General features: G+C 42.8%; 1 protein-coding gene across 1 annotated transcript in view; it reads left to right on the forward strand.

Annotated features, from left to right (window-relative positions):
* The window catches only part of SYN3 (synapsin III), a 201385-nt gene that overhangs the window by 18204 nt on the left and 157191 nt on the right, over positions 1-25990 (forward strand). Inside the window, exons 2-3 of the mRNA XM_048933466.1 lie at positions 2385-2876; positions 16700-16757. Coding sequence (XP_048789423.1) covers positions 2560-2876; positions 16700-16757 — 375 coding nt within the window. The 5' untranslated portion in view covers positions 2385-2559. The remainder of the gene's footprint in view (positions 1-2384; positions 2877-16699; positions 16758-25990) is intronic.

Genomic DNA, 25990 nt, shown 5'->3' on the forward strand with positions numbered 1-25990 from the left:
GCTAAACTTCTTTCCTGAAGCTGGTATTGAAATCACATTTGTGTCCTACCTCTTGCCAGCTTATGCCAAGATTCTCCAATAGAGCACACCTAATTGCTGTGCACAGTCACCAGACAATCATTTGGAGCCATTCTGATGGCTTACTGATATCTTGGATGCTTCTCTTAACCAGGACTGGAGCAACACTTAAATGTGCTGCTATTGAAGTGAAGTAATTGTTCTTACATGTTTTACATGAGGTAGAATACACTAGTTCCTAAAGAGAGAACAGCAGAGCATGTTTTTACCCAGTCTGTAGTATGTAAAGGGCCCAAAGTCTTTGTAGGATCTACCACTGTGGTCATCCTGGACAGGTAACTGTGTATGGCTCTGTGCTAACACTCGTTTACAAGAGCATGCCAAATGTGTATAGAAATATGTATGAGGTAAGTATCTGGATCATAATTCATGGATATGGCACCTTCTTTTTGGAACAATTGCAGCATAACCAGAGAGGGCTACTGAGGTGCTTGCTGGTGTGTGCCTGCTGATTTTGTGCAGTTGACAGGCACACCAGGATTGGGTGGGAAGTCAGCACAATGCTTTGAGATACGTTATCAGCTGTAAATGTGGCAGGAAGTCATTAAAGATTTCCTCAGCTGTTCCCTGGGAAAAGACTACCCCCAGGCTCCAGAAAGCACAGAGGAGTTGTACTGCCAGGGCTGAGAACCTAAAAGAAAAATCGCTCTAATAAGGTGATGTGTCAGCAGCTTCAGCAGAGAGCCCTCTGCTCCAGATAACTCCTATGCCCATGAGTTCAGGAGGGTGATGGATAGCTATAGATTCAGAGGACAGTGCTAAGGAGCTATTTGTAGCTGTCTTATTCCAGGCAGGCTCCTCTGAGTGAGCTTCACTAAGGTTCTGGGGGGCTAAGAGAACTATGGATGTAGAGTTCTGAAGCCTATGTCTTTAAAGCTTTGTAAATCCACGTAGTTGAAATTAAATGACATTTTAAAACTGGTTTGGTTCTTCATAAATTTTCAGACATAGCTCCAGGAGGAAGAATCACAAATGTTGAGCTCTTTTGGACCAAGTGGGAGGAAACAATCTCCTGCCATCTGGAGGTAGTTAGAGACTGGGACAAAAGTGCAAGCAGTGAGGAAGGCCACTGTGGGGAGGTCGAGGCAAGGAGTCCTTGCATTTGTAGAGGCTCATTCAAAATGATGTGTTTTAATAGCAATACCAGAGATTCACTTGACTCATCTCACTTGATGTATGGGGTACATTTCACTTCTGTTGTAGCAAATATGACTGTCTTGAATAACATTCATATTTTACCAGAAACATCCTTCTATACTTTGTTTTTCTTTTTTTCCAAACCTCACCAACCAGCCTCTGGTCAACAAGACTCAAATGCTGTGTCAGCAGAGAAAAGGTCTGGAGGAATTACTGTGGAAATCTCATTTCTGGACTGTGCCCACAGGTGCAATTAAAAAAAAAAATAGATCTGTACTAATTCTGTGAAATTATTCAACTGCTGAGCAACTTAATGTTCTTGGTAAAAACAATGTTGTCATACTATGGTCAAGGGAAAAGAGCCAGATAGTTACATTCCACAGTGTTCATTTTCTCTCTGGGAAAGATGAGTAGAGGAACAGACCCTTCCTCTTATAAAACAAAACAAACAAGCAAACAAAAAAACCTTCCAGGTTTGAGTTCCTGCAAAGATCCCACTAGTAAAACTTGAAAGGCAGGTTGTTCGCTGTATCTGCCTAGCAGGAACCAGTATGCAACTGGTTCTAAGTCTAATAATTTTAAATGCAGGGAGCAGCAGGGACAGAAAAGCGTATTTTGAAGATTCCACTGAACTTGATCAAGATGTGTAGGAGGATTTTTCCACTGCTTGTTTTCTTCATGCTATTTCAATTTAAGATGTTTGCTTCTTAATTGTGGAGCCTCACTAACAAGCCTGCCAAAGATGATACAATTCTCTATCCTGCTGGACCATCTTCTGGTTATTTTGTAATAATCATACTATGCTTATTACACATATTAGGACAATATCAGAAATAACTGTCTCTCTTTTAAAAACCATCATTTATAGTCAGAATTATGGGGAAAAAACTTGTAAGTATGCTGGGAGCTTTATTTCCATTTCTTCTGGATTGTCAGTGCCTAAGCTGGTCAGCCCTGACTGAAAATTGTTTTGAGATGGGCAAGAGGCCCTGAAATCTACTTTGCCACATCTGCTTGTTTCTACTAATGTAGCATGCCACAGAGAAACAAGCACTCCTTTACCCTCGCACTGTTGATTAATGTACTCATTTAAAAGGCCAGAATAGTCTTCGTTATGCAAAATTCATAGTATGTACCCCACATGTATGTGTTTAACTCTCTTTCCACAGGAAAAGAAAGGGAACGTAACTGAAAAACAAAGGCATATTTCTCCAGCAGGATTTCAAGAAGGAAAACCTACCAGGACAACAGCAAAGTTCCCTACACACACAAAAGTGTTTTTGCAGGACTGGTGACCCCATCAGAGTCTTGGTCTCGCTGAGGTTTCCACACAACACTACAACAATGAATTTCCTCCGGAGACGTCTGTCTGACAGTAGTTTTGTGGCAAATCTGCCCAATGGCTACATGATGGACTTGCAGCGTCCTGACAACTCCACAAGCTCCCCAGTTTCTCCTGCCATGGAGAGAAAGCACCCACAACCACCGCAGCCCTCGCAGTCTTCCTCTACTGGCACCAGCATTTTCAGCTCCATCTCCAGTGCCATGAAGCAAACCACACAAGCAGCTGCAGGACTGATTGATCATTCAACAAGTACTACACCACCTGTGGCTCAGAAACCCAAGATCCTCCTGGTTATTGATGATGCACACACAGAGTGGTAAGTCATCATAGCTGTCCCTTTGCCTTCAGCTCCACCATGTTTGGGGGACGGATCTAGGAGGCACAGGGCATCTACTGGGGAATACATAGAACCTTTCACATCTAGATCATCAGCTAGGTTGGATGATCTAGGTTAGATGACCTCTATGACCAGCAGACTAGGCTTTCCTCTAATCGTGTTTAAAAAATGCCATTAATTGGCAAACACCTTGACAGCCTCAATATATGGGAACACACAGAGCATTCTTGGCTCAGTTGGCTTAGCTGAGCTGGCACATCAAACATTGGTCCTAAGAGATTGTAGCTGAAGGTGTTCTAATGACATGGTAAGGAAGTTTGGTTCACTATCTGTGCCAGCTCTAGAATTAAAAAGGGACTCCTCTCTCTAGCTCTTTCTCTCTCTTTCTCAAGCTCTTCCATGGGTGCAAATTTATTTATACATTAACAAAAAATTATCCAACTACTACTACCAATAGTAATGACTAGAGCTCACTGGTTGGTCAAGAGTCCTTCACCTGTTTATCATAGTGAATATGGGCAAAAGATACTCAGGTTCACATAAGCATTAAGTTTGTCTTGTTCCTGCAGATCTTTGTTTACAAACAGAAGCTTGGAAGTATATTTTTTATGATATTTGGTAACAGAGAACTCTTTTCAAAGGGAAGGAGAGCTGAAGGCTTCTGAAATGTTAGAGGAATATCTCACTGGTTGCAGTGTACTCCCTTTCAAAGTCAGCTGTTTTCAAAAGCTGGTGGAGAGACATGTTTTAGTGAAAACCCAAACCATGTGTTAAGGAGATAGATGCTCATTGTTTTGTCAGCCAGCTTGTCTCAATATAAGCTAACACAGGCAAGGAGACCAAGCTGAAGTACTAGCTGAAGTAGTGAAGCACTACCTGGTAGTGAAAGAAGTTGGGTTACTAGATCTTAGCCAGGGGATATTATTTTATTGTTCTTTTCACCCCACTCTACTCTCTAGGAAAGCAGTCACCTTTGGTCTTCTTTACTTTCCCAGGAGCAAGAACACAAGGTGGGACCTGCCTCCCTGGAGGTATCTGCACAAAGTGAAAGTCCTACACTCTGCTTTGCCCCCTTCCCTTGGATAAAAGGGGCAGAGACTGAGCACAGCTAGGTCACAGTGCTTCAGCCAGCTTGAATTAGAACAGGGAAAACAGTGGGGTTTTTCTCTAAGGAAAACCGACTTCTTGAGTGAGTGGGAAAGTCCCTGATAAGATGGTAATTATATCAGAAGTTTCATCACATACTGTCTTTTATCGTGCAGCAGCACATTTATTCAGGATAGTGCAATCTGCAACATCATTCTTGTTCAACCCTGATCACTCTTTCCTGTGTGCACTTGTAAGTTTCCCAGCAGGTTCACTGACCTCCGTCTCTGCTCAGCCTTTTGCAGTTCCTTTAAGATGCTGCCAGGTGGCAGTCCCCTAACATAGCATCCTCCAGCTGGGGATGGGAGTGCCTGTAATGTGCTGCTCAAGCAGCTGGAGTTTAGCCGGCACTGCCTCGTCCAAACAGTGTAATCAGAGAGGAAAGCCCTAGCTCAAAGGCCAATACAGTTTTTCCTTGAGATTAATGGTGCTGAAGGTAGTCTGGGCAGGGAAGATGATGGGGAGGGGCTGGACTCCGTTGCAGTGTTTTCATGGTTTAACACACATTGCACTCAGTTCCCTAACTTTATATCTCCCAGCTGCTGGACTGTCATGCAGACTTTGTGCTCTGCAAACTGAGCTTGTCCAAGGAGCAGCAGCTGGGAGTTATAAAGAGGAGGTATGGCTACCCATGCTGTCTTCACTCCTCCACTTGTATGTAAGCACTCCCTGTATCCTCCTGTCTTGGCTATCCCTCAGCTGTCTGTAACTCAGAGATTTCTACACATGATTTCTACACCTTTTCAATGACATAAACGGCAGGATTGGACCCTCAGCAAATTTTGCTGTTGACACTAAGTTGAGTGGTGCAGCTGACGCAACAGAAGGGAGCAATGCCACCCAGAGGGACCTGGAAAAGCTCAAAAAGCAGCCACATGAGAATTTAATGAAGTTTAATGAGGCCAGATATCTTAGATATGAGTACAGACTGGGAGAAGAACACCTTGAGAGCAGCCCTGTGGAGAAGGATTTGGAGATCTGAGGGACAGAAATCTGCATGAGAGCTCTTGCAGCCTGGAAGGCCAGTAGCATCCTGGGCTGCATCAAAAGAGAGGTGGCCAGCAGGGTGAAGGAGGCAATTGTCTCCATCTGCTCTGCTCTGAGGCCCCATCTGGAGGACTGCATCCAGGTTTGAGGCCCTCAGTACAGAGCTGCTCAAGCAGGTAAAGAGGAAGATGATCAAGGATGATCAGAGGGCTGGAGCACCTCTCCTGAAGACAGTCTGAGAGAGTTCATCTTGTTTATCTCGGAGAAGGGAAGGCTCTGGGAAGACTTTGTTGCAGCCTTCCAATACTTGAAAGGAGCTTACAAGCAGGAGGGAGACTGACTCAGTCTCTGATAGTGACAGGAAAAGGGGGAATGGCTTTAAACTAAAAGAGAATACACTTAAGTTAGATGTTAAGAAGACATTTTTTACTCAGAGAGTGCTGGAACAGGTTGCCCAAAATGACTGTAGGTGCCCATCCCTGGAAGTGCTCAAGGCCATGTTGGATGGGAACCTGGGCAGGCTGATCTAGATGTTAGCAGCCCTGCCCATGGCAGGAGGTTGGAACTAGATGATCTTTAAAGTCCCCTCCAACCTAAGCCATTCTCTGAGGTTTTTGTGATGGAGAACCCCATTCAGTCTTCCCAGCTCTCTGCCTTTCTCCACAGGCTTACAGATATCAAATAGAGCTGCATGAAAAGGCTCCCTGCTTTCACTCTGTGTCTCATGTTGTGAGGACACTGACCAAAATAGTCATGTGTATTCATCATAGTCTTGTGCCATATGCATGACATGAAAATACTACCAACCCTTGTGTACCATGGCTTTCTGTAATATGGGCAAAAGCACATGCTTAGCCTATAGACTATCACAGCCTAAAGGTAATGCAGTCCTTTCTGAAACAGTGCCAGTGCAACCACCCAGCAGATCACAGGGGTGCTGCTAGCAGCTGATTCTCAACTCTCCAGGAAATTCAGGGAGTCCTTGACAGCAGTAAAGAGCAGTGGTTCTGTGGATGTTTATTCTTGGTAAAGTATGTCCAAGTAATGTCAGTCATCTTGTTCTCAGCCATTGTGTTAGGTGAGCTCAATCTGACCAGACCAAGGCCAATGGCAGCAGCGTTTGCCTTGTGAGGGCACGTCCAAAGAAGTTGATTATCTGGAGATTCTGGCTTGTCCACTCTCTATCAATTATAGGAACACTCCAAGAATATCAAGTGTGAACAACAACAACAACAACAACAACCTATTATCATTCCAGTGCTGGTGACTTGGGTTTTAGAATGAGCATCATGTTTGCAATGCATTTCACTTCTGCCCACTCTTATTCTTGCTACTGTTGAAACCTTTGTCTACTGTTTTCAAGAGAGTGCCCTTTTCTTTTCTATTTTGAACTAGTTAACAAATCTAGAAAAGATCCCCCCCCTAGAAAAAAAAAACTACTGACGTGCTACCCTTATCTTAAGGGCAGGAGTCATCCTCCCTTGCATCAAGTCACACAGTTGACAACAAGGACTAGTTTGCTCAGAGGCAGGAAGAGTGAGAGACAATGGAATCTGCCATTTGATTTATCTTTTCTAAATGAAAACACTTTCTTATAATTGGAGACTGTAGCAATATTGCCAAGCCAGACATTAATTTATCATCACTGTTTGTATTACAGCAGAGGGAAAGAGCTGCAATTAATGGATTGGGACGAGGTGTTGCACAAGTGCATGACGAAATGATCTAACAACCTAAATAGGCGTGTGCATGCTGAAGGCACTTTAAAATGACAAATGGCAATCCTTTCTATTTTTAAGGAGCTGCTCTGTTTCTGATGGCACGCTATAGCACTCTGCATATCTCGGAGATCTGGAGGAAGTGAAAAGCACCCAAGAGAATTCATGGCCTGTCTTCCTCTCTAAAATCCTTGCCACTCTTGACAGGTAGCATGCTCTGGTTTATTCCAAAGACAAAGCACTATAAAAATAATGTGAGCTCCACAGAATACCATCAGCTGCTTTCTGCATTAGCAGCAGTAAAAGAAAGATACATGCTACTAAAAGCAGGGGAACTCACACAGCTTTCTGTTGAAGCAGCAATGCTTGGACAAATTTTCCACCCTTCTCCAAGACTCTGCTCGAGCACATCACAAGAAAGCACACAGCTAATCTGCCCCATGCAGGATGTGTGCAAGAGGAAAGGCACTATCAGTGCAGCTCCCTCATGTTCTTGTCTTTGACAGGCAGGCCTCAGAGGCACCACAGAAGTGACAGTATCCATGCACTGACATACTAGAGGAAAGCTCTGTTTCTCCTCAGCCAGTAATGGTGCACATTTCAACTGGATGCATCTCTCTAGAAAATGAAGCTGCTCCTCGTACACCAGGGAAGCAGTAACAGTGCTTTGGGAGGCTCCAGAAAATGTATCCACAACCCACCCAGAGCAGCTGCCAGGAAAGGGGAGCTCAGACATGAATACACACACATGCATGCAAACACACAGCTAAAAGCAGCAAGACCACGAAGGAAAGGGATGGCAGGACTCCATGTAACAGCAGAAGAGCCAACTCCGGCAGCCTGACCTCAGCCAGGAGGAAAGCATCCCACCTCTGGCAACTTCCTTACTCAAAGCACCCTTAAGTAAAATCATGCTCTTGCCAGATTGAATGTCTCAGCAGATCAAGCAGTATTTAGTATTGTGAATTGTTAACCCACCTCCTCTGCGAAAGTGCTCAGCTTTTGAGCCTAATGCTTGGTGTTTAAACAGATTATTTGGGAAGCGATCAAGCACAGCTAAGGCTTCCATTAACAACATATGCTAAAAACATTGCTTTTTGGACCAGGCAGCATAACAAAGTTGTTCTTGCTGCATTTGTTACATATCTCAGTTGTATTTGTGAAATACCTCATGACGATTTTCAAAGCCATTGGCACGTGTTACCCAAATTTCAGGCTGTTTCAAGTGCTAACAATGGTTATGCTGTCCTGCACTAAAGGCCCTATGTGTGCCCTATGTGATGTGATTTTGTGTGCTAGGATTGTGCCATGCTTCACTGAAAATAAGCTGCTGAGGATATTTTAAGAGATGCAAAGTTGAATTGATTTTTCCTATTTATTTTACAGCCAAATCTGCCTAAGCATATTGTCTCCAAAAATTTAAAAATGAAAGAAGGGAAAAACTATGATTAATACTGAACAAAATCCTCTTAATACATCTGAAATGACTCTTTGTAAAATAATAATGTCTCAACTCAGATCTAATTATGGGCTGACCTGACAGGATTACTGTTTTTCACTTTATGAAGGAAATTATCAACATTTTTTCATTGAAATAAAGCTATTTCTCCTTCTGATCAAACCTTCAATATGTTATTTTTCCAAAAATGTAATTGGTCAAATATAATAGTCTCATAGTAAATTTTAGTAATTTGGGAATTTCTAAGACCTTATTTTTTGCAAAGAACTGCTTTTTAAAGATATTGCATGAGTATCTTGAATGCCACGAGTCATTCCATGCTTTCAGTAGGCTGAAGATGATATGTGAAAGCTCACACCAAGAGGAATAGTTCTGTACTTAACTGACTGAAATACAACAGGAAGTTCAGGATTAGCTTTTAAATTTGGACTTCATTATAATTTATCATTTCTATAACTCATTTTTCTCTTTATAACTCAGAGTTGATACTTCAAGCTTGACCTCACGAATTTGCAGGTTACATTTCAAAACTTGTTAAAATTTCTTGGTAAGAAACCCACGATCATCTAATATGGTGGTAACAGCCTACAATTATGAATTTGTTGCAGAGAGGTAACCTTATAATATTTCACAAGTTCTGTGCAACTATTCAGCTATAACTTTAACAACTAACTACAGAAATGTATGTTTTCAAAAATCTGGCTAAAAGCCTTATATTTGCATTATTTAATGATGTCTAACCAGGACTGAATATTTGTGTTTCTATAATCCACACCAAGTGTGACTTGAGGGCAAAGTTCCATTTTAGGAACAGAGGAGGCATGTCTGTGTTAAACCATGTGTGTGTGTACGTATGCATGCTTGGAAGCAGCATGAAGATTTTCAGAATTAGAAGTAGTCCCTAGCAGGCAGGCATAGGGGTGAAAAAGAGGTAAGACTGTTGGAGGTATTCAATCAATCACATTTATCACATTGCTTTTCAATCTGTTTTAGGTATATCACCAGCATGTCTGCCTGTATTTTTGTCCTGCATATGCAAAGCAACTTGGGATCTAGTCTTCTTGCATGAAAGGTGATACAGAAATGTAAAGGATTAGTATCATTACAAAAATAGACATAAGGAATATGGAAAACATTCCCCACCAGGTTATAAATATGCTAATGCAAGTCAAATCTGAGACCTTAATTTCTTTACCAGAGATCCTATAAATGCATAGAATTTAACTTCAGAATGTCCTGCCTAGTCCTGTGCATATTAAAAAAATAAAACAACATCCCTCAGATGTGTTTCTCAAGGTTCGTGAGACAGATTTCTTCCGCTGGAAGCCAGGAGTTCTTTCTCAGAGTTGTGTGAGTTATCCTACTTCCCCAACTCCTAACATTCAGAGAGGGCAGAAAAAGGTTTTCCATTCCAAGGAGGAACCAGGAAAAAACATTGCACAATCTCCAACAAAATGATACCACCAAACAGCTCCAAGCCATACTATCTAGATTTAGCAAGGCAGAAATGTGCCAGCAATGTACTATTTTGAATACTATGCAAAATAAAATAGCTGTCTCACATTGTGCTTAAAGCACACCTCCCCAGCCCTGTTTGTTGCCAACAGAAATGTGACCATGAGGGCATGTACCCTTTGGAGTGTAGCCTGGGGAGGGAAGACCAACATCGAGGTGTCCTTGCTACCCTGGTGGCTTGAATACAAAAAGACCTGCCCGCATGTTGCACTCACAAGTGCTGCTTCTCTTGGCCAATTTCTTTGATTATCGCCATGCCATGAGCATGAGGTGGCACAGGAAGATGCTGGGGGGCCAGCACTGTGTGGGAGTCTGCAGTTGAAGGAATAGAAAGAGTGCCTGAATAGTAGTGTCTGTGATTGTTAAAAGTGCTGTTTGTTTGCTGGCCCAGACCTCCCCCGAAACCAGGCCTTTGGTTCCATTTGTCAACTCCTAGTCTTGAGAGAAAGGAGGGACCCACAGAAAGAGATGTAAAAAGTCCTTCTCCCTTCTGACCCCAAATTTTCCTTTCTGTCTGTGCTCAAGCCAAGAACATACATCTGGCCCTATAGGGTGGGGTCTGGGACCTCACAAAGAATCACAGAATCGTAGGGTTTGGAAGGAACACTTCTGGGGATCATCTAGTCCAATCCCAAAGGACGTCACCATGAGGAGTTCCTTTATCCCAAAAAAGAACCAACTCCATAGCACCATCAGAGTCTGACACAAACCTCTTCAGGAGTAGGCGTGGAGGTATTTCTTCCTGTGTGATCCCATCGCTAGTAATGTCCTGGGGGCTGTTTTACAGTAACCAGAGCAGGCTTGACTTGTGGTTGTTCTGAGAAGGTAACAGAGGAGCTCTGTTCCCATCAACTTGCCATCAGACCTTGGGCACTGAGAGTGTACCTGTAGTGCAGCTGGGCTGGCTCTGGATTAGGTGGTTCCAGCAAGCTAATTTCACCCCATGGAGCCCTGGGACTGGCTATGGCAGCACTGCATCCCAAGCTGGAGCTGAAAGTGCTGTGTAGCTCCTGGCAAGGAATCAGTGTATTCAGGGCTACCTTTTGTCGCATCCTGAATCTTCAGTGTACCTCTTAGTTGCTTCCTCCCTATCTGTAAAATGAGGATCCCCTTCTATTTGCTCTTGGCTCTGGTCTGTTTAACCTGTCATTAAAACTTTGTTGTTCAAGATGTGAAAACATACATCTATTATGCTTTTCCATCATCTTCAGCATCCTGAACAACCCGCTAGGATTTATTAGGTACCCTACTTAACAAATATTAACTACTAACCAGCACATCTCAAACTGATCAATGTGTAAGTCTCTGGGCTGTAGCAGATATAGACAAGAGCTCGAGTAGATTGCAAACTCCAGCACTCACCCCAGTGATTTTTCTTTTCCCTGTGCTCTGGGCATTCAGGACTTGACTGTCTCAAAAGTCCCTCTTGTTTGCAGCTGGGAATTGCTAAACTGGGGAGAAGTGGGGAAGGCATTGAGGGCTGGTCCCTGAAACGAAAACATCCCTTGTTTTTACCCCTGAAGAAAAAAAGGGCATAAATGCACCTCTTCTCCCTCCTCCCTCCCCACTGCTTTTACAGCCTGTTTGGGGGCCGGGGGGGGGGGGGGGGGGGGGGGGGGGGGGATCTGGGCATTCCAGCAGCTGCTGGCCAGTATCCTAGAAACTACCTCCTTTTTCCCAGTCCCGGCCCCTTTTATGAAGGAGACAATGCAGACATACAGTGAGTGCCTTGTGCATCACTTGGGCCCCCAGGCCCTTTGACACAGGGATTTCGTACAGTGGCTAACCCCCAGCCTCTCTCCATGACGTCCCCCCACACCCAATCCTGGGGACACCAGCTCAGCCTTTTCTAAGCTGCTCCAGAAAGAAATGCCATGCCTCGTTTTCCCAAGGGCTTGAGAGAAATATTTGTGATGGAATTTCAAGGGAAATAATTCAGATAATTCTAAAATGTATCCACTGATCCCTTTTGGCTTATTTACCCATGTCTCTTTCTCAGCACTTCTCTCCCTCTTTCTTCCTCCCACTCCCTCAAGCTCCAGGTGAGAAGTGGTCTCCACCCAAAGAGTGGCTTTCCTTCCTTTCATTATTGTGTCTTATCCCAGAGGCACAAACCCAGGGGGACTCAGAGAGAAGGGATTGTCCCACTCTACTCTGTGCTGGTACTGCCTCACCTGCAGCACTGTGTGCAGCTTTGGGCACCACAGTACAGCCATAAAACTATGATCTATTATAAAACATTTATTATATTATAAACTGCGGGAACAGCTTTTGAACCACTGCGCTCCTGCAGTCCATTGCTTCAACTCTCATAGTTCCTGGCTGATTCTGATGCTGAGACCAGTGTTAGGCCTTTTCTAGCACAGAATGCTGTCTAGTGGCACTGTATGTGGGGAAGAGGTCCTCAGGCATCTTCTCCAGCTGATACTTGATAGCTGTACATCTCCTGTTCCTCACCTGTGCAAAGCATTTTCCAGCCTGGCTGAAGTTATGCACTCCCCTGCTGCATTTCTAATGTCTCCATTTCACAAAGATTCAGAGGAAAGTACTGAAGCAGCCCTCTGAGTCAGATTTGATGTGCTTCTTTGCATCAAAAGAAAAAAAAGCAGAGGGAAGAGAGGAGAAGTAACTCCAGGGGAGATGGCATGAGCTCTGTACAAGCAGTACATCTGCAATTCCTTTGCTGTGTGTGTATAAATGGCATGGATACAGGGGAGCACAGAGATTTGGGCACCCTCTCATAGCTGCAGTGCAAGTCAGCCTGCTCACAGGTGGGTAACATCAGAGATGTTAACTCCGCTGCTGGTATTTGAGTGCCTCACAAGTCTATTAGCAGCCTTGCATCAGTGCTTGCATCTCTTGTTCAGAAGGATGCTTCTCAGGCATCTAAGCAATAAAGTTATGGGTTTTCTGAGAATTTTCTCTCTGATGTATGTAATTCAAGGTAAATTGATCAAACTATCAGTTGGCTTGTTTTTTCCCTGCTGCTATTCAGGATACGCTCTGTATATAGCAGAAAAAAATGCATATATGCTTCCCACAGCCACAGTCACTGAGGAAAAGTGGGACTGTTTCATGGAGCTCTGGAAAACAAGCTTTTATTCTTTCCAAATTACTTCATAAGGAGAGGCATCAGGTTTCCTGTGACCCTGCCACCATTTCAGGCAGAAAGCAGAAGTAATGCCTGATGCCCTTAAACCAGAAAACCTATCCTTTTCTAGGGTATGCAGCTTCCTTGCTGAGAGTTTCAAGGAAAGTTCTCCCCCAGAGAGACAGGGCAGGCCTTTGGCTGTTTATTACTGTGCTTCCTTCCTCCCAGCTGATGTGGCCACCTCTAAATGCATTTCCTAGCACTGTGAATCCCACCCAAGAACTGCTCCTGAGTGTGGCCCAGCAGTTTGCATCAATCAAAACATGTTTACATGCTAATTTGCTGAAATCACCACAACCGTACCACCCCATCTATAACCTGCATTGCCAAATTATAATGCTGTGTTCTACAAGAGTAAACATCTGGTATGCTTTAAAACTAAGAGCTGGACAACTGATCACTGGTCAACACTGAAGGTTGCCTGAGGTGGGCTTATGTGGCTGGTGCTTGTCCCATGCTGGTGGTGCAATGAGGCAGCCTCCACCTCAGGCAGTGATCCAATCTGATTGCTGATGGCTGGCTGTGATGGAGATGAAGGAAGACACTTCCAGGCTCCTTAGAAAAGCTTTTGGCTGGTCTTCTGGGTGAGGCTCACAGCTGCATTACAAGCTGCCTAGGTAATCCCATAGCAAGTCACTTCCTGGGCAGAGGAGCCCAGCACCTAGCAGCTCATGTTGATTTAGGGAAGATTCATAGATGTTTTGCACACTGTCCAACCTGCAAGAAATACCCATGTTTCTGCTGCATCCTCATCAGTCAGCATGTTCTTTCTTTCCTCCATCCATTGCCCGCTGTACTCTTGTAGGGAACAGGTTGTCCAAAATTGTGGATTCCTCATCCTTGGAGGAGTTCAAGGCCTGGTTAAATGGGACCCAAAGCAACCTGATATGGTGGGTGGCAACACTATCCACAGCTGTGATTCTATAATTTTATGATTCTGTTATTCTATGATTTTCTGACCAGAAGCCCTTTCATGTGCTGTGCAGTACTGACCAAAAATTGTTCCCTCTTGTCATAGAGGAATCATGATGCTTCCACAGCATCAGCAACAATTCTGGTTTACCTAAAATTTCAAGGACTCCAGGGCAAGGCTAAAGCCATTTTTCATTTCAGCATGATAGCCTCTACAGCCCAGGGCTCTGAAACACCATGAGGAAATTGAAAACATCACTCCATCCATTTCAGAAATGTTTTCAGAATGAAAAATTTCATTCTTACTCTGGACTGTGTCAAAATGGTGGCCTGACCTAACTATTTGGCTGCAAATTGATCAGCACCTGTAGTCTACAGAGACACTCAGAGCAGGTTAGCCACTTTGAAAGAAAGTGATGTATTGTTTTGGTAACAGATACTTGCCTGAGACACAGAATGAGACAAACTGCATGGAAGGAGGGATAAGAAGGAGAAGAGGTCACATGGTGTCTAACTTGATGTGCCTTGTCCTACTCCAAGGAATCCTGGTGCTGTCTGTGCCCTCTCTGTATCCATGAGCTGAGCCAGTGATAATAGAACAACAGAATAACAGAATTGAGGTTGGAAAAGACCACTAAGATCATCTAGTCTAACCACTAGCCCATCCCCACCATGCCCACTAACCATGGCACTCAGGCTACATCATCCACATGTTTCTGGAATGCCTCCAGGTGACTCCACCACCTCCCTAGGCAGCTTGTTCCAATACCTCACCACAAGAGAAAAGGCTTTTCACTGCGTGAAGGGTAATTTCTGGGAGTGGAAGTCTCTTAGCTCCATCTGTGTCGAGCTAAAGACCACAACTAATCACACTTCATTACAAGCTGAAGCAAAGCAGCACCAAGGAGTCTGCAACCAGCTGGTCAGCATAGTGGAGAGGCTATAGAGGGAGGAAGTGTGTCTCATAAATGTGGGTAAGGAGCATATGTTATGAGCGATCTGGGAATAAGACAGGCTTGTACCAGTGAATAGCGTGCCTCAAATTTCAGACCAGTTCCTGTGGGCCCACTTAAATCTTATTCCAGTTTTTCAGAAGTCGCTGGTTCTAGCAATATCCCCTGTACTTAGGAGCTAGGAATGTTGCCAGACCCAGCCATACCTCTAGAAATACGATGGAATTATTGAGTGCATTTAGCATTCCTGTTTATTGTTAGAGGTGTGATGTCTCAACTTGTCTGGTGAGTTGCTGTTTTTCATACAACGCATAGACTCAAAAGAGGGTAAGAAGTGGCCAGAACTCTGCTAGTTATACTAGACAGGGATAGTTTGAGCCACACTGGGCCACCTGGCTGTTACACCGTTCCTGTACTTACGTCCATGTAGAGGTCTTATTAGGACCATGCTGATGGATAGACTGTCTGGGAAGGGAAGCACGGTATAGCCCTCAGATGCCCTCGTTACAACCACATGGAAAACTTCTGACTTTTTTTTTTTTATATCTTTTCCTAATAAAACAAAAAATTGATTTGGTTTTGAGCCAGGACCACAGAACAAAGCATCTTTACATTTCTCATTGCCGGAGGAGGGGAGAATTCAGTTCAGAACTGGTGCATTTCAGCCATGAGGAAAATTGCCTCCCTACTCTCTCTCCTTTTTTATTGGAACAAATAGACACATAGTAAAAATGTGAGCCAGCTTCTTATTTTGCTAATACTATAAAATAGGGAGTAAAGCCGGCTTCCTTTCATTTTCCTTTACTTTTTTATTCTACCCTGTCTTTGCCAATTGGAAACAGAACTCAGAGAGTTACTTTGTCTCTGGAAACAAATCTTGCAGGGCTTAACTGTGTTTTCAGCGCTTTTCAAACAGAAGAGATTTTTGGAACCTACATGATCTTCCTGAAATTTTGGGGGGTCTGAGAAAATGATCTATGTTCATGTTTTCTTATGTGAAGCTTGTTTTCTGAGGAGAAGAACTGGGGAGAAATAGAATGGAGAAATAGAATCATAGAATCGTTTGGGTTGAAAGGGAGTCTTAAAGGTCATCTAGTCTAACTCCTCTGCAATGAACAGGAACATCTACAGGTAGATCAAGGTGCTCAGAGCCCCTCCAGCCTGACCTTGTGTGTCCAAGGAAGGGGCATCCACCACTTCTCTGGACAACCTGTGCCTCAGCAAATATCCACAGAGGAAATTCTATTGGCAATCTCCCTGCTGACTGATTGACATAACAAGCATCGTAATACAATAAAAAGACTAAAATTGTCTGCCTTTTTCCTATGCCAGTGCAAATGTCAGCTTTTTCCTCTCTGAAAGTGCTCTGTGGTCTATCTTGCATAGGCAGCTAGGAGAAGAAGTGATGGGAGGCACAAAGAAATGTTCCTTCTTGCACTGGTCAGCTGGAAAACAAACAACATTTCTCAGGTCAGGAGATCCTACATTCAAGACACTATAGATGAGTATACAATTTCTCTAAACTAGTATTAGTAAGATAGGCAGTGGTAAAGCAACTCTTCAGTGAGTGAGCAAGAGAGAAAGCTTTACAAAATAGTTTGACGCCATGCCTTGCTTTGTTCTCCTTTTACAGGATAGAGATCGGGTATTAAATGAGATTAGTGAGGAATCATTGATTAGCGCTGTTGCTCTGGAAAAGATTATGAGAACATGTGGTTTTCAGTTTGAAAATAAAATGAAAAAGTCACAAGCCTTGAAGGAACTTTCCAATGTGGTTTTCATCTGGCTTTCATCTCCACTGTTTCTCCTGGAGAACAGAAGGCTGAAGATGTGAATTAGGAAAACATGCCATGACCCGGATAAAAAGTCTTCAGCAAAAATGGAACTGCTGAAGCAAAATAGTATGCAGTAGAGCTACAAAGTCTCTTTAACCATGCCCATATCTCTCATTTCTTCTACAGGGCCAAGTATTTCCAGGGGAAGAAGGTGAATGGAGAATTTGATATCCGTGTGGAGCAGGTCAGTGACAACTTACCTGTAAGAAATGTGTGTGGGCAGAGCTGAGGTGTCAACAACAGATACTCTGTGGATTTTCTCCAAGAGAAGAAAGGATCTGGGCACAAGTTTTAACACTTGTCCATTTTAGTTGATGATGTATGACCTAAGTGAAAATATCCTACCTTCTCTCTCTGTCTTTGCAGAATCAGTCACTAATTCAACTTAAAATTAAGTTTTCCATTTTGGTGGTGGAACTATCATTTCTTCCATTGGAAGACTACCTCACAGTTCCATATGTGTGTCTGTAAAAGTGAAAAGCCAGTACACAGAAGTGCATCTTAGTGATGTTATATTCCACATGTGTGTTATTGAAGTCTTCCAACTTATTCTGATTTAAGTCTAAAAGTTTTGGTTTCCATATGCAAAATAACTGCACACAGCAAAATCTTTTCAGCATTGACTGATGTGCTGAGTGTGATTGTCACAGCAGAAATGATTGTTAATAACCATGCAGGTGCCTAATTTGAAGGCAGGCATAGTAAGAGAGATGTAGAGAACTGAGTCTGTGATTGTGAAGAAATCGTGTGCTTGCTTTTTTTTTTTACTTTAGGGCTGTAAAACTACTTGGATGGGTAAAGAAAGCTGGTGAATGTTTGAATGACCTGGTATTCTCTGTCTTTATAAATCTGGTGATTCTGTGTCATATATGTGGATGTGCATATGTGTTTATATAAAAATACTCATGGAGTGGTTTTGAAGACTTTCTCAAGATCCAGTATCTGTGACAAGTTGTTCCTTCTCTTTTCAATGGGATATTGTCCACTTGCCTAAGGCTGTGCATGTGGACGCACAGTTTGATCACAATCTGTGCCTAGGACAGAAAGGTTAGCAGGTCATCTTTTGCAACTGTGATATACGAATGCTTAATTTTCCTCTTTTCATTTGTTCTTGCTTCAGATACCCACACATCATTACTTCAATCAGAAATATAGTTTGTCTTAGGAGAATTTTTTGTACTTTATAGGAAGAAACTCTTGATTTGAAAAGCTAAGTAACAGAACAGTTCGAATGACATAAAAACATGAAAATAAAACCGAACATTCATTCAAATGTTCAGTAGTCTTGAAAAAAGATCATATTGGGAAAAAAGAACTATCCTATTTTTTTTCTGACATAATGTTTTGCTGTTCTTCTAGAATGCTTAGTATTTGGTTTAAACTGAAGAAAGATTCTGTCTTGCTGCTTTCCTTTTCCACCTCCATTTGTATTACATCTTCTTTCTTGGTGAATCATTTTGGAAGGTTGGGGCATGGGGGAAGCAGAGAAGGAAAACAGGAATATTTTTTTAAGTCAAAACATCACTTATTTATAATGGAGTAGCAGCACTGAAAACTGCACAGCTCTCTCTCAGCAGTGGGAAGTCAGTTATCTAATCTGGTTAAGCTCCTCTACCAGCTCTCTGAGCTGCCTCTCCCCCTTGGCTGTTGTTCGAGGAATGCAAGACATATGTGATCATGCTGTCTCGCTGTCTGTCCCCCACACCCAAAACTGCGGAAGACATTGGCTGATTTCAGCTGAATTTGAGAAACAGGCATAAGTTTCAAAATATTAAGTTTCAACAAGTTCCTTCAGCAGAGGTTCAGTTCCTATTAAACACTGGATAACCCACAGGGAAGAAACTGTTAAGTACCATCCAGCTGCTTAGGGAGCTACTTTTATAAGACTCGGCTTGTATAAAAATAGGTTTTATGGACTCTTGAAGAGGGTTTTCTGTTTGTTTACTGTAGAAATGAACTGAATAACCTCAGTGCCACTTCCAGGCCCTTGGTCTTCAGCTGATCACTAACCATTAGCATTAAAAAGAGACAGTAGACTCTATGGGCACACCTGGTTGCTGGTGAGTAGGAGAAGGAGTTGTCAGGGACACTGCAACCCATGTATATGTGTAGCTTCTACTTTCTTCTTCTGTTCAATTGAAATGAATGTGAGGGCTGACTTTTTTCCCATCTTTTCTTCTTCTCTTCTAATCTTCATCATGATGTCCAAAATTTATTTATTAATTTGCCTTAGAGGCTGCAGAATTTGTTGTCACCCACCCCTAACTGAAACTCAGGGACACAACTTTATTTTCAGGTATGTCAAGCTGAGTGCTGGGGTGCTGGGAAGCAACCATAGTCCTGGAAGGATGCTGGAGAAAACAAAACATAGGAAGCCAATCTGTTAAGTGAAAGAGAAATCAAATGCCATTGGTTGTACGGGGGTTTTAGTCCTGGGCCTCAGAGAAGCAGTGGGCATGAATGACTCTTATTATAAACTATCAGATGGAGTCTGAGGGTGGTAACAGTTAAGTATTTTCAAGTAAAACTAGTGCTGGCACAAAGAAGACTGGATGACATTGCTAAGTCATGTCTTTGATGCTAATCCACAGATAGAAATATAGTGCAGCTCTGCAGCTCTCTTTAGCCCACCAATACATCTCCAGCCTATTCCTGCAAGATTTTTTTCCCCAAACAGAGGAGTTAATTTGGTGTAAGTCCATTTAGGAGACCATTTAGCAGGGCAAGTATGATGTATTTATAAACAAAATATTTCCACTCAGAGAAACACATAATTTGATTTAGGCGTAAAACATAAGTTTGCACAAGGCAAAACTTCTGTGTAAATGCTCTCTTGAATTCAGGCCCCATTTGCTTTGGAGACAGTTTCCATTAAGTTGCCATTATTTGGGTATTTTTTTCACTACACATCCTTTTGTAGCACCAGTAGTCATTCCTGAAACTGAACAAAACACTGATCAGTAAGTGAAAATCTCTTTGACCTATTCCCATTTAAATCCTGATGGTTTAGGTCTTACTCAGTATGGGTTTAAGCTTACTCAGTATAGCTGAGTCTAAAAATACTATTCCTAGTTTATGCTTAAAATAAGATCATTAAATTTTGATCCATGCTGTTGCTTTTACTTGCCTTATGATTTCTGGCTTTGGGAACTGCAGGGTATACATCTGCAGCTCTTTCCCTCTAGAAATAGAACAGCTAGTGAATTTTTTTTAGAAAAGAAAGGTTTGATTATATAAAATGGATATATGGTTAAGCTCAGCATTAAGAAGAAATATAAATGCCACCGGACTTGGCAACACTGCTTTTAGTCTCTCTTGAAATTAATTCTGCGTTTATCTTCTCAGACCATCTTTCTCCTTCACTAGCCAGGGGACATGAGGCATTAGGAAATGCAGTCTACTTGGGAGGAGAAGGAATTGTACTGTAGGCTTTGCACTCTTTGATTTTCCATCACTGAAGGCAACTGGTACTAATTGAGCATCTCTTCCACCACCTTCTCTGCCTTGTCCCACTGAAAACCAAACTGTAAGGATTTCATATGACCCTTGGATTTCCCATATGGATCATAAAATGTCCTGGGTTGGGAATCTCCTTGTGGGTTATGCTTGCACCATGTGCAAAGAGGATACTGTATGGTTGTGTGTCACCAGCAGAAGATGGAAGGAGACCACATCCATCAACCACAGCTCCATCAGCCAAACCATGACACTGTGGGCAGTGGTCATATCCCACATCTAGGATACAGATGCCCACGAACAGGATATGTGCAGAGTAGGAGATGTGCACAGGGATGACTGTGGAGACCTGACTCATGGCAGCAAACAGGAAGAGTTAGCTTGCTTATCCTGACAAAATGGACGGATGCTAAAGGAGACATGACTCCTTTTAATAGATGCACCAGTTTAAGAAAGGGTTTTGTGACACAGTACTGACAACAGCAAGGGCTTGAATCCTGTGGGTCTGGTGGTCATCTTTGGCCCTGTGTCCTGCACTGACTGAAGAAAGTATGAGAAGAAAGAGGAGAGCACAGACCTAACTAGCAGCAGCAAGCAGCACTTCTCCCAGTCTGAGTACCTTTCCTTTAGATATTTGCTAAAGGCACTTCAGTGCACTCAGAAAAAGTCTTTCCTGGAATTAGCTAACAGATTGTCTCTGATGAGGCCAAAAGTCTTATCTAAATTTTGATTCCTGTTGTCTGTCCACCCGTCTTCTTCCCACCATTTCCTGCTGTGACGAGGTGGGTCCGTCTCTCTGTCTGACATGCATTCTTCTTGCACAGCTCATTCACTCGTTACCACTGCCTGGTTTATTTTCAGGGAATGATTATTCAGTGAACTCCTATGCACATGCTTCTGGAAAAGTATTGTGGTATAGATTATGACTTTATTGGCAACATTGTCAGGAAAAAGTTGTACTTGGCTCATACAGAAGATAATTGCAATACAGATCATGTCTTCTATTTCCATTGTACCTCTCATCCTAAAACAATGTTTTCATGTGTGACTTGAAGTGGTCCTTTCAAAAGGTAGAGTTCGATAGGACCACGTGTGACAGTGTGAATTAGTCTCTCATGAAACAACTGTATAATTTTTATTCATTACATATTCATTACAAGTTGTGGGTTGGGTTGTTTTGGTTTGTTTTTTCCAACTGAAAGCCAGAAAACTGTTCAAGAACAGTAATAGCAGTTCTCATAACTTTGCCACATACAAGCATTCATAAACCGCGAATAAAGGGAATTGGAAAAATAGGAAGAATGACTTGAAATCATTAAATAGACTCAAGGGTTGGTTTTTTTTTTTCATTTTCCAATTGTTTTTGGAGGCTTACAGAGTTCATGCATTTGATCTATATCCTGGGATCAAAAGGTTTAGAAATGTGTTTTTACTAACTAGAACTCCAATTTTCAAGCAGTCACATGATTTCTGAAAAGAAAATTTAAGAGGCCAAATGCCATCAGGGTGAATACTCCAAACAGCACTCACGCAGATCAAGGCATGGGGACCTTCACCACTATGTGTAGATTAGGAGCACACATCCTGAATTTGCGTTTTGCCAGGAGCAGTTCCCCTTAGAGCTGCACAGGAGTGTGTGTGTCCCTCTCTGTTGGACCTCTCCATGCTTTTCTCCCAGGTAACAGCCCCAGTACTGGGGGCAGGGTCAACCTCAAGGGACAATGTCTCAGCAAAGAGACACAGACAATGAAGTGATAACTAATCTCCAATTCTGCATGCATGCATGCACCAAGTATGTACTGCCTTAGCCCCTCCTCTTCCCCTCACATCCAGATGATCTGTTCACTTTTCCGCATGTGTAGGGATTAGGGACTGCTTACCTCCCCCGTGAAATGCTTGTAATGGTTGTAGTGAAATGTGCTGTTACTGGAATGCAGTCTGGCGTCTGACGAAGTCTGTCTTTCCTTATACATATTGGAAGGTCCACCAAAAAATGAAGCATAAAATCCGCTGAGGAATGTATGTGATTCGATTAGACGTTAGTAATTCCTCATCCCAAGTGCCCAAGTCGTGACACAAACTAGCCTGTTACTCTGACTGCATTTCATGTCACAGGGCAGGGGAACAAAAATATATCCATAATGATAATTGGTGAGGAGGTTCAGGAGCAAGCCTAGGAAAGCAGAGGGCTTTGTTCAGAGGCTGTTTGTGTAGTACAGTTGTTTGAGGTATGAGACAGACAGTCTCAAATAGACTGGTCAAGAATATTTGGGGAGATGGATGGTGATTTCCAGATGGAGAGCTGGCTGTAGAGGGAACAAAAAATATGGAACAACAGCAGTCATCTTGCTCAGACTGTCTCCCTTGCGATCCTGCCTAGTATTTAATTAATACCACATTAATCGACTCTCCTTGTCAGTTAATTCCCAGAGCTCCAGACATCCAGTGACAGCAGGCTGGGAACAGGAAGTCCATTGGAAAGGATATAGCAAGATCAAGACTCAGATCTAAAGCGTGTGTGCGACCACCGCAGGAATAGTGGAGGAGAAAAGGAGCTCGGGCACACAGCTTGAGTGTGCATGCCTCACCAACACGGGGATAGGGCCAAGGTAACCAGCCTTCTCAGGCCTATTTGGAGGTGGACCACCATCAGTGGGTAGGCAAGAGCCTGGGAAACCAGGGATCAGTCAGGGAGCACAGCGGCCTCCCAGAAGACCACTGTTCCCTTGCAGAAGGTAGGGGTCTAACACCGTGCTGGAATATAAGAACAGGAGCCACTTCTGTAAGGCAATGATCAGATCTCAATTAAAAAACCACGGCAAAAACTTGAGCTGTCACAATCCAAGAACATTGTGGTCCCGACAGAGAGGAATCCAGTGACAGCAACATTTACCACTGTGTTGCTAAACACCACCTACAAGAAAATCTTACAGGAATGAGGTTGTCCTGTCTAAGAAAAATAAATAAATAAATAAATAAATAGGTAAATAAATAAAAGGGTAACTCTTCAAGCCTTCAACTTCTGCAGTGGGCTTAAGAAATCAAGAGAAATTCGGGTTAAACTTCTGGAAAACTTTCCAAGATTGTTATAGCACAGATTGTCTAAAGAGGATCATTGCACATGGAAGAATTTTTCTGTAGCATCTGCACACAATGGCAGAGGTAGAACTAATCCTGCCTTAGGAAGGAGAAACAGTTTGCATGATATCTTAAAGTCCTTCCACCCCAATTCCGTGAAAAATATTTTAAATCTAGCCTGAACATTTGTATCCGAGGAATCTTTAAAATCTATGGCCTCTTTGTTTTATTCTCAGCAAACAGAAACCCTAAAATATCTCAACAGAAAGATCTCCAGTATCTAGAGAACACTAATGGGACAAACCGAGAGTAGCTTGAGACTGAGTCCGAGTGAACTGGAGAGATTTGTGATTCCAAATACTTGAAATAGTAGGCATTTTTTAATAGAATAGTCCTTTCAAATCTGAGACTCACAAAGGTACAAATATACTCCCAGGCCCACAGTCTGTATTACATTATCATAGAAAATAGGTTGTGTCACGTTTGTCACACGTGGTTCTCTCTTGCTCTAAATGTTTTTGCAGCCACTGGCACCGTTTGCAAAGCAAGTATAGAACACCATCTGGCTAATGTTTTGCTGCCTTATACTTGATGAGTCCTAACATGAATGACTCTTCAAGGCAATGGAGAGCTGCACTCTCCTGTTCTGTGCACAGTTACCTGTCACAATCTGCATGGGCCGCTTTCTTTGTCTGCAAGGTAAGAGCAGGCTGGGGATGATCTCAGACTTAAAATCCCAGCCAGGGGAAGTCATCAGGCTACAAAACCCACAAAGTTAAAAATACAGGGAGCATTGGAAAATCAACAGGAAACAATTTCTGCTGACTGAAATTTTCAGCCTTCTTCCAAACGCCGTCTAGCAGCAGACTGTCAGATGGGACAAAGCATAAGAGCAGCAGTGGTCCTTAGCTTAGTCTGTTAAAACAGAAGTGGATGCCAGGGGAAGGTTAGGACTCAGCTGTGGTTGCATGTTGGAGTTGTTTTGGGGCTGGGGTTGTGCAGAGCCCTGCAGACCCTTTCTCTGCTCCTTAATTCTTGCCAGGGTGCCCAGTACAATGGTTGCCAAAGGGGATTTCTCCCTTTCTTCTGGCTCTTGACATAAACAGGCCTGAAATTGGTCCTGGCAGTTTGGTATGAAGTACTTACCAGCTCAGAGGGTTCTCAAGCCTGTTTGGATGTCAGGTGTCTGAGCATGGCTTTGTTTGGTCTGACTGCTGCGGAGCAACGCCTGTCAGCCTGACTTAGTTTGGCTGTATATGAGGAATGCCCGTTTTCACTCCTGGCAAATCCAAATTTTAGAACAAAACCACTTTGGAAGAAGAGCATAAAAACCATGAAAACACAAGCCCAAAACTTGCCTCTCTAGAGCTGGCTTTCATGTTGGATGAGATGTCCCTCAGCTGCATAAACTGAAGGTGCAAAGTAACATCCTAAGTGGGACAACTCTGAGGAATAGACAGCCACAGAGGTGGGAAACACATCCTTTCCTTTCCCCAGTTTACTAAGCCCACGTATATGCTAGCAAGCAGATGTGTTATATTGCACTCTCGTCAGACACCCTGAGGACATTATGGATAGTACCGAAGGCATCTCCTCTCCTTGAATTTGTTCAAGGTGAACTAATCCCTATATCTATTGAGCTTTTCAAACATTTCAAATGCAGATGACTTTTGAAATACATATTTTCTTCTCTCTGATCCATTATAATCTCTGAAGATCAACTAACCTAAGTGGTATGTCTGCAGCTAAAACAAAGGCCATGCAATCTCATAAGAGAAGACCAGCAAGTCACGTGAACCCACTACCTCTGTGTGTGTGTGTGTGTGTGTGTGTGCTTGAAATAAGATTTTATTCTTGGCAACAGGAATTTTCCCCCTCCTTCTGTTATAACTGGGAGTTACAGTGATGTAAGATCATGCAAGGGTGTTGCTTTGAAAAGTTTACACAGGGCTGCAGACATGAAATTTCATTACATCATCAGGTTACCAATCTACAGTCACTGCTTTAAAATTACACAGATTATATAAAATGAAAGTTGGACGTGATTTTTTCATTTATCGTCTGGCCTACAAATCTTTACAGGTGCACCAGTTCTCCATCTACAAGCTTTTTCCATGAGGACAAAACATGTTTTTTTTTTTCTTTTTTATTATTTTTGGTGGGTTTTCTTCTGTGTGAAAGTTGTTTCTGGCACTATCTTGCAGTTCCTACTAGTAGAAATTTCAGAAGAATATTAGATACTGCAAGGATCTCAATAAAATCGCAAGGATTAGCAACACCACGTTAGTGCTTTGTTATTAAGTAGCCACAGGTTAGAAGATTATTAACTGCTGCCCAGTCCCCACAAAACTAATTCTGAAAGAAAGTCATTAGTGAGAAGAGGAAAATTATCTGTTGAAAGAGAAGAAAACAAATACAAACAAATACAAATTTCTGTCTGGAAAACTGAAATCTGATTATTTATAAATATAGGTAAACCACAGCTTGATCAGGCAAGCCCAGTAGTTCTGGATCCATAAGGATGTGTTTGCATCATGATGGAAAGCAAAATACTGTATGGTGCACCAGTGAAGACAATAAATGAACAGGTTATGCAAGTCTGAGATCTATTCACTTGCCTCATAAAGGACAATTTTAGGGTTTGGAGCCCAAGTCTTGTGCAGAGCAGCTAAACCCAACATTCTCCTCCTGCTCCAAATGGCTTCAACCCGCAAGCCTTGCTATACTCCTGCCTGTTGGGTGCACGACCAGCTGCCTCACCACAGGTCATCACACCTCTCACCCCGTTAATCACAGTGATTTGAGTGTTAACTTTCACTGACACCCTCTGCAGTCAGAATCACCTGGTGCACATTTGCCTTTTGCTCCCCCAAAGCTTAAATA

The sequence above is a fragment of the Lagopus muta genome, chromosome 1, assembly GCF_023343835.1.
Source record: "Lagopus muta isolate bLagMut1 chromosome 1, bLagMut1 primary, whole genome shotgun sequence".
Classification (NCBI taxonomy): Eukaryota; Metazoa; Chordata; class Aves; order Galliformes; family Phasianidae; genus Lagopus; species Lagopus muta.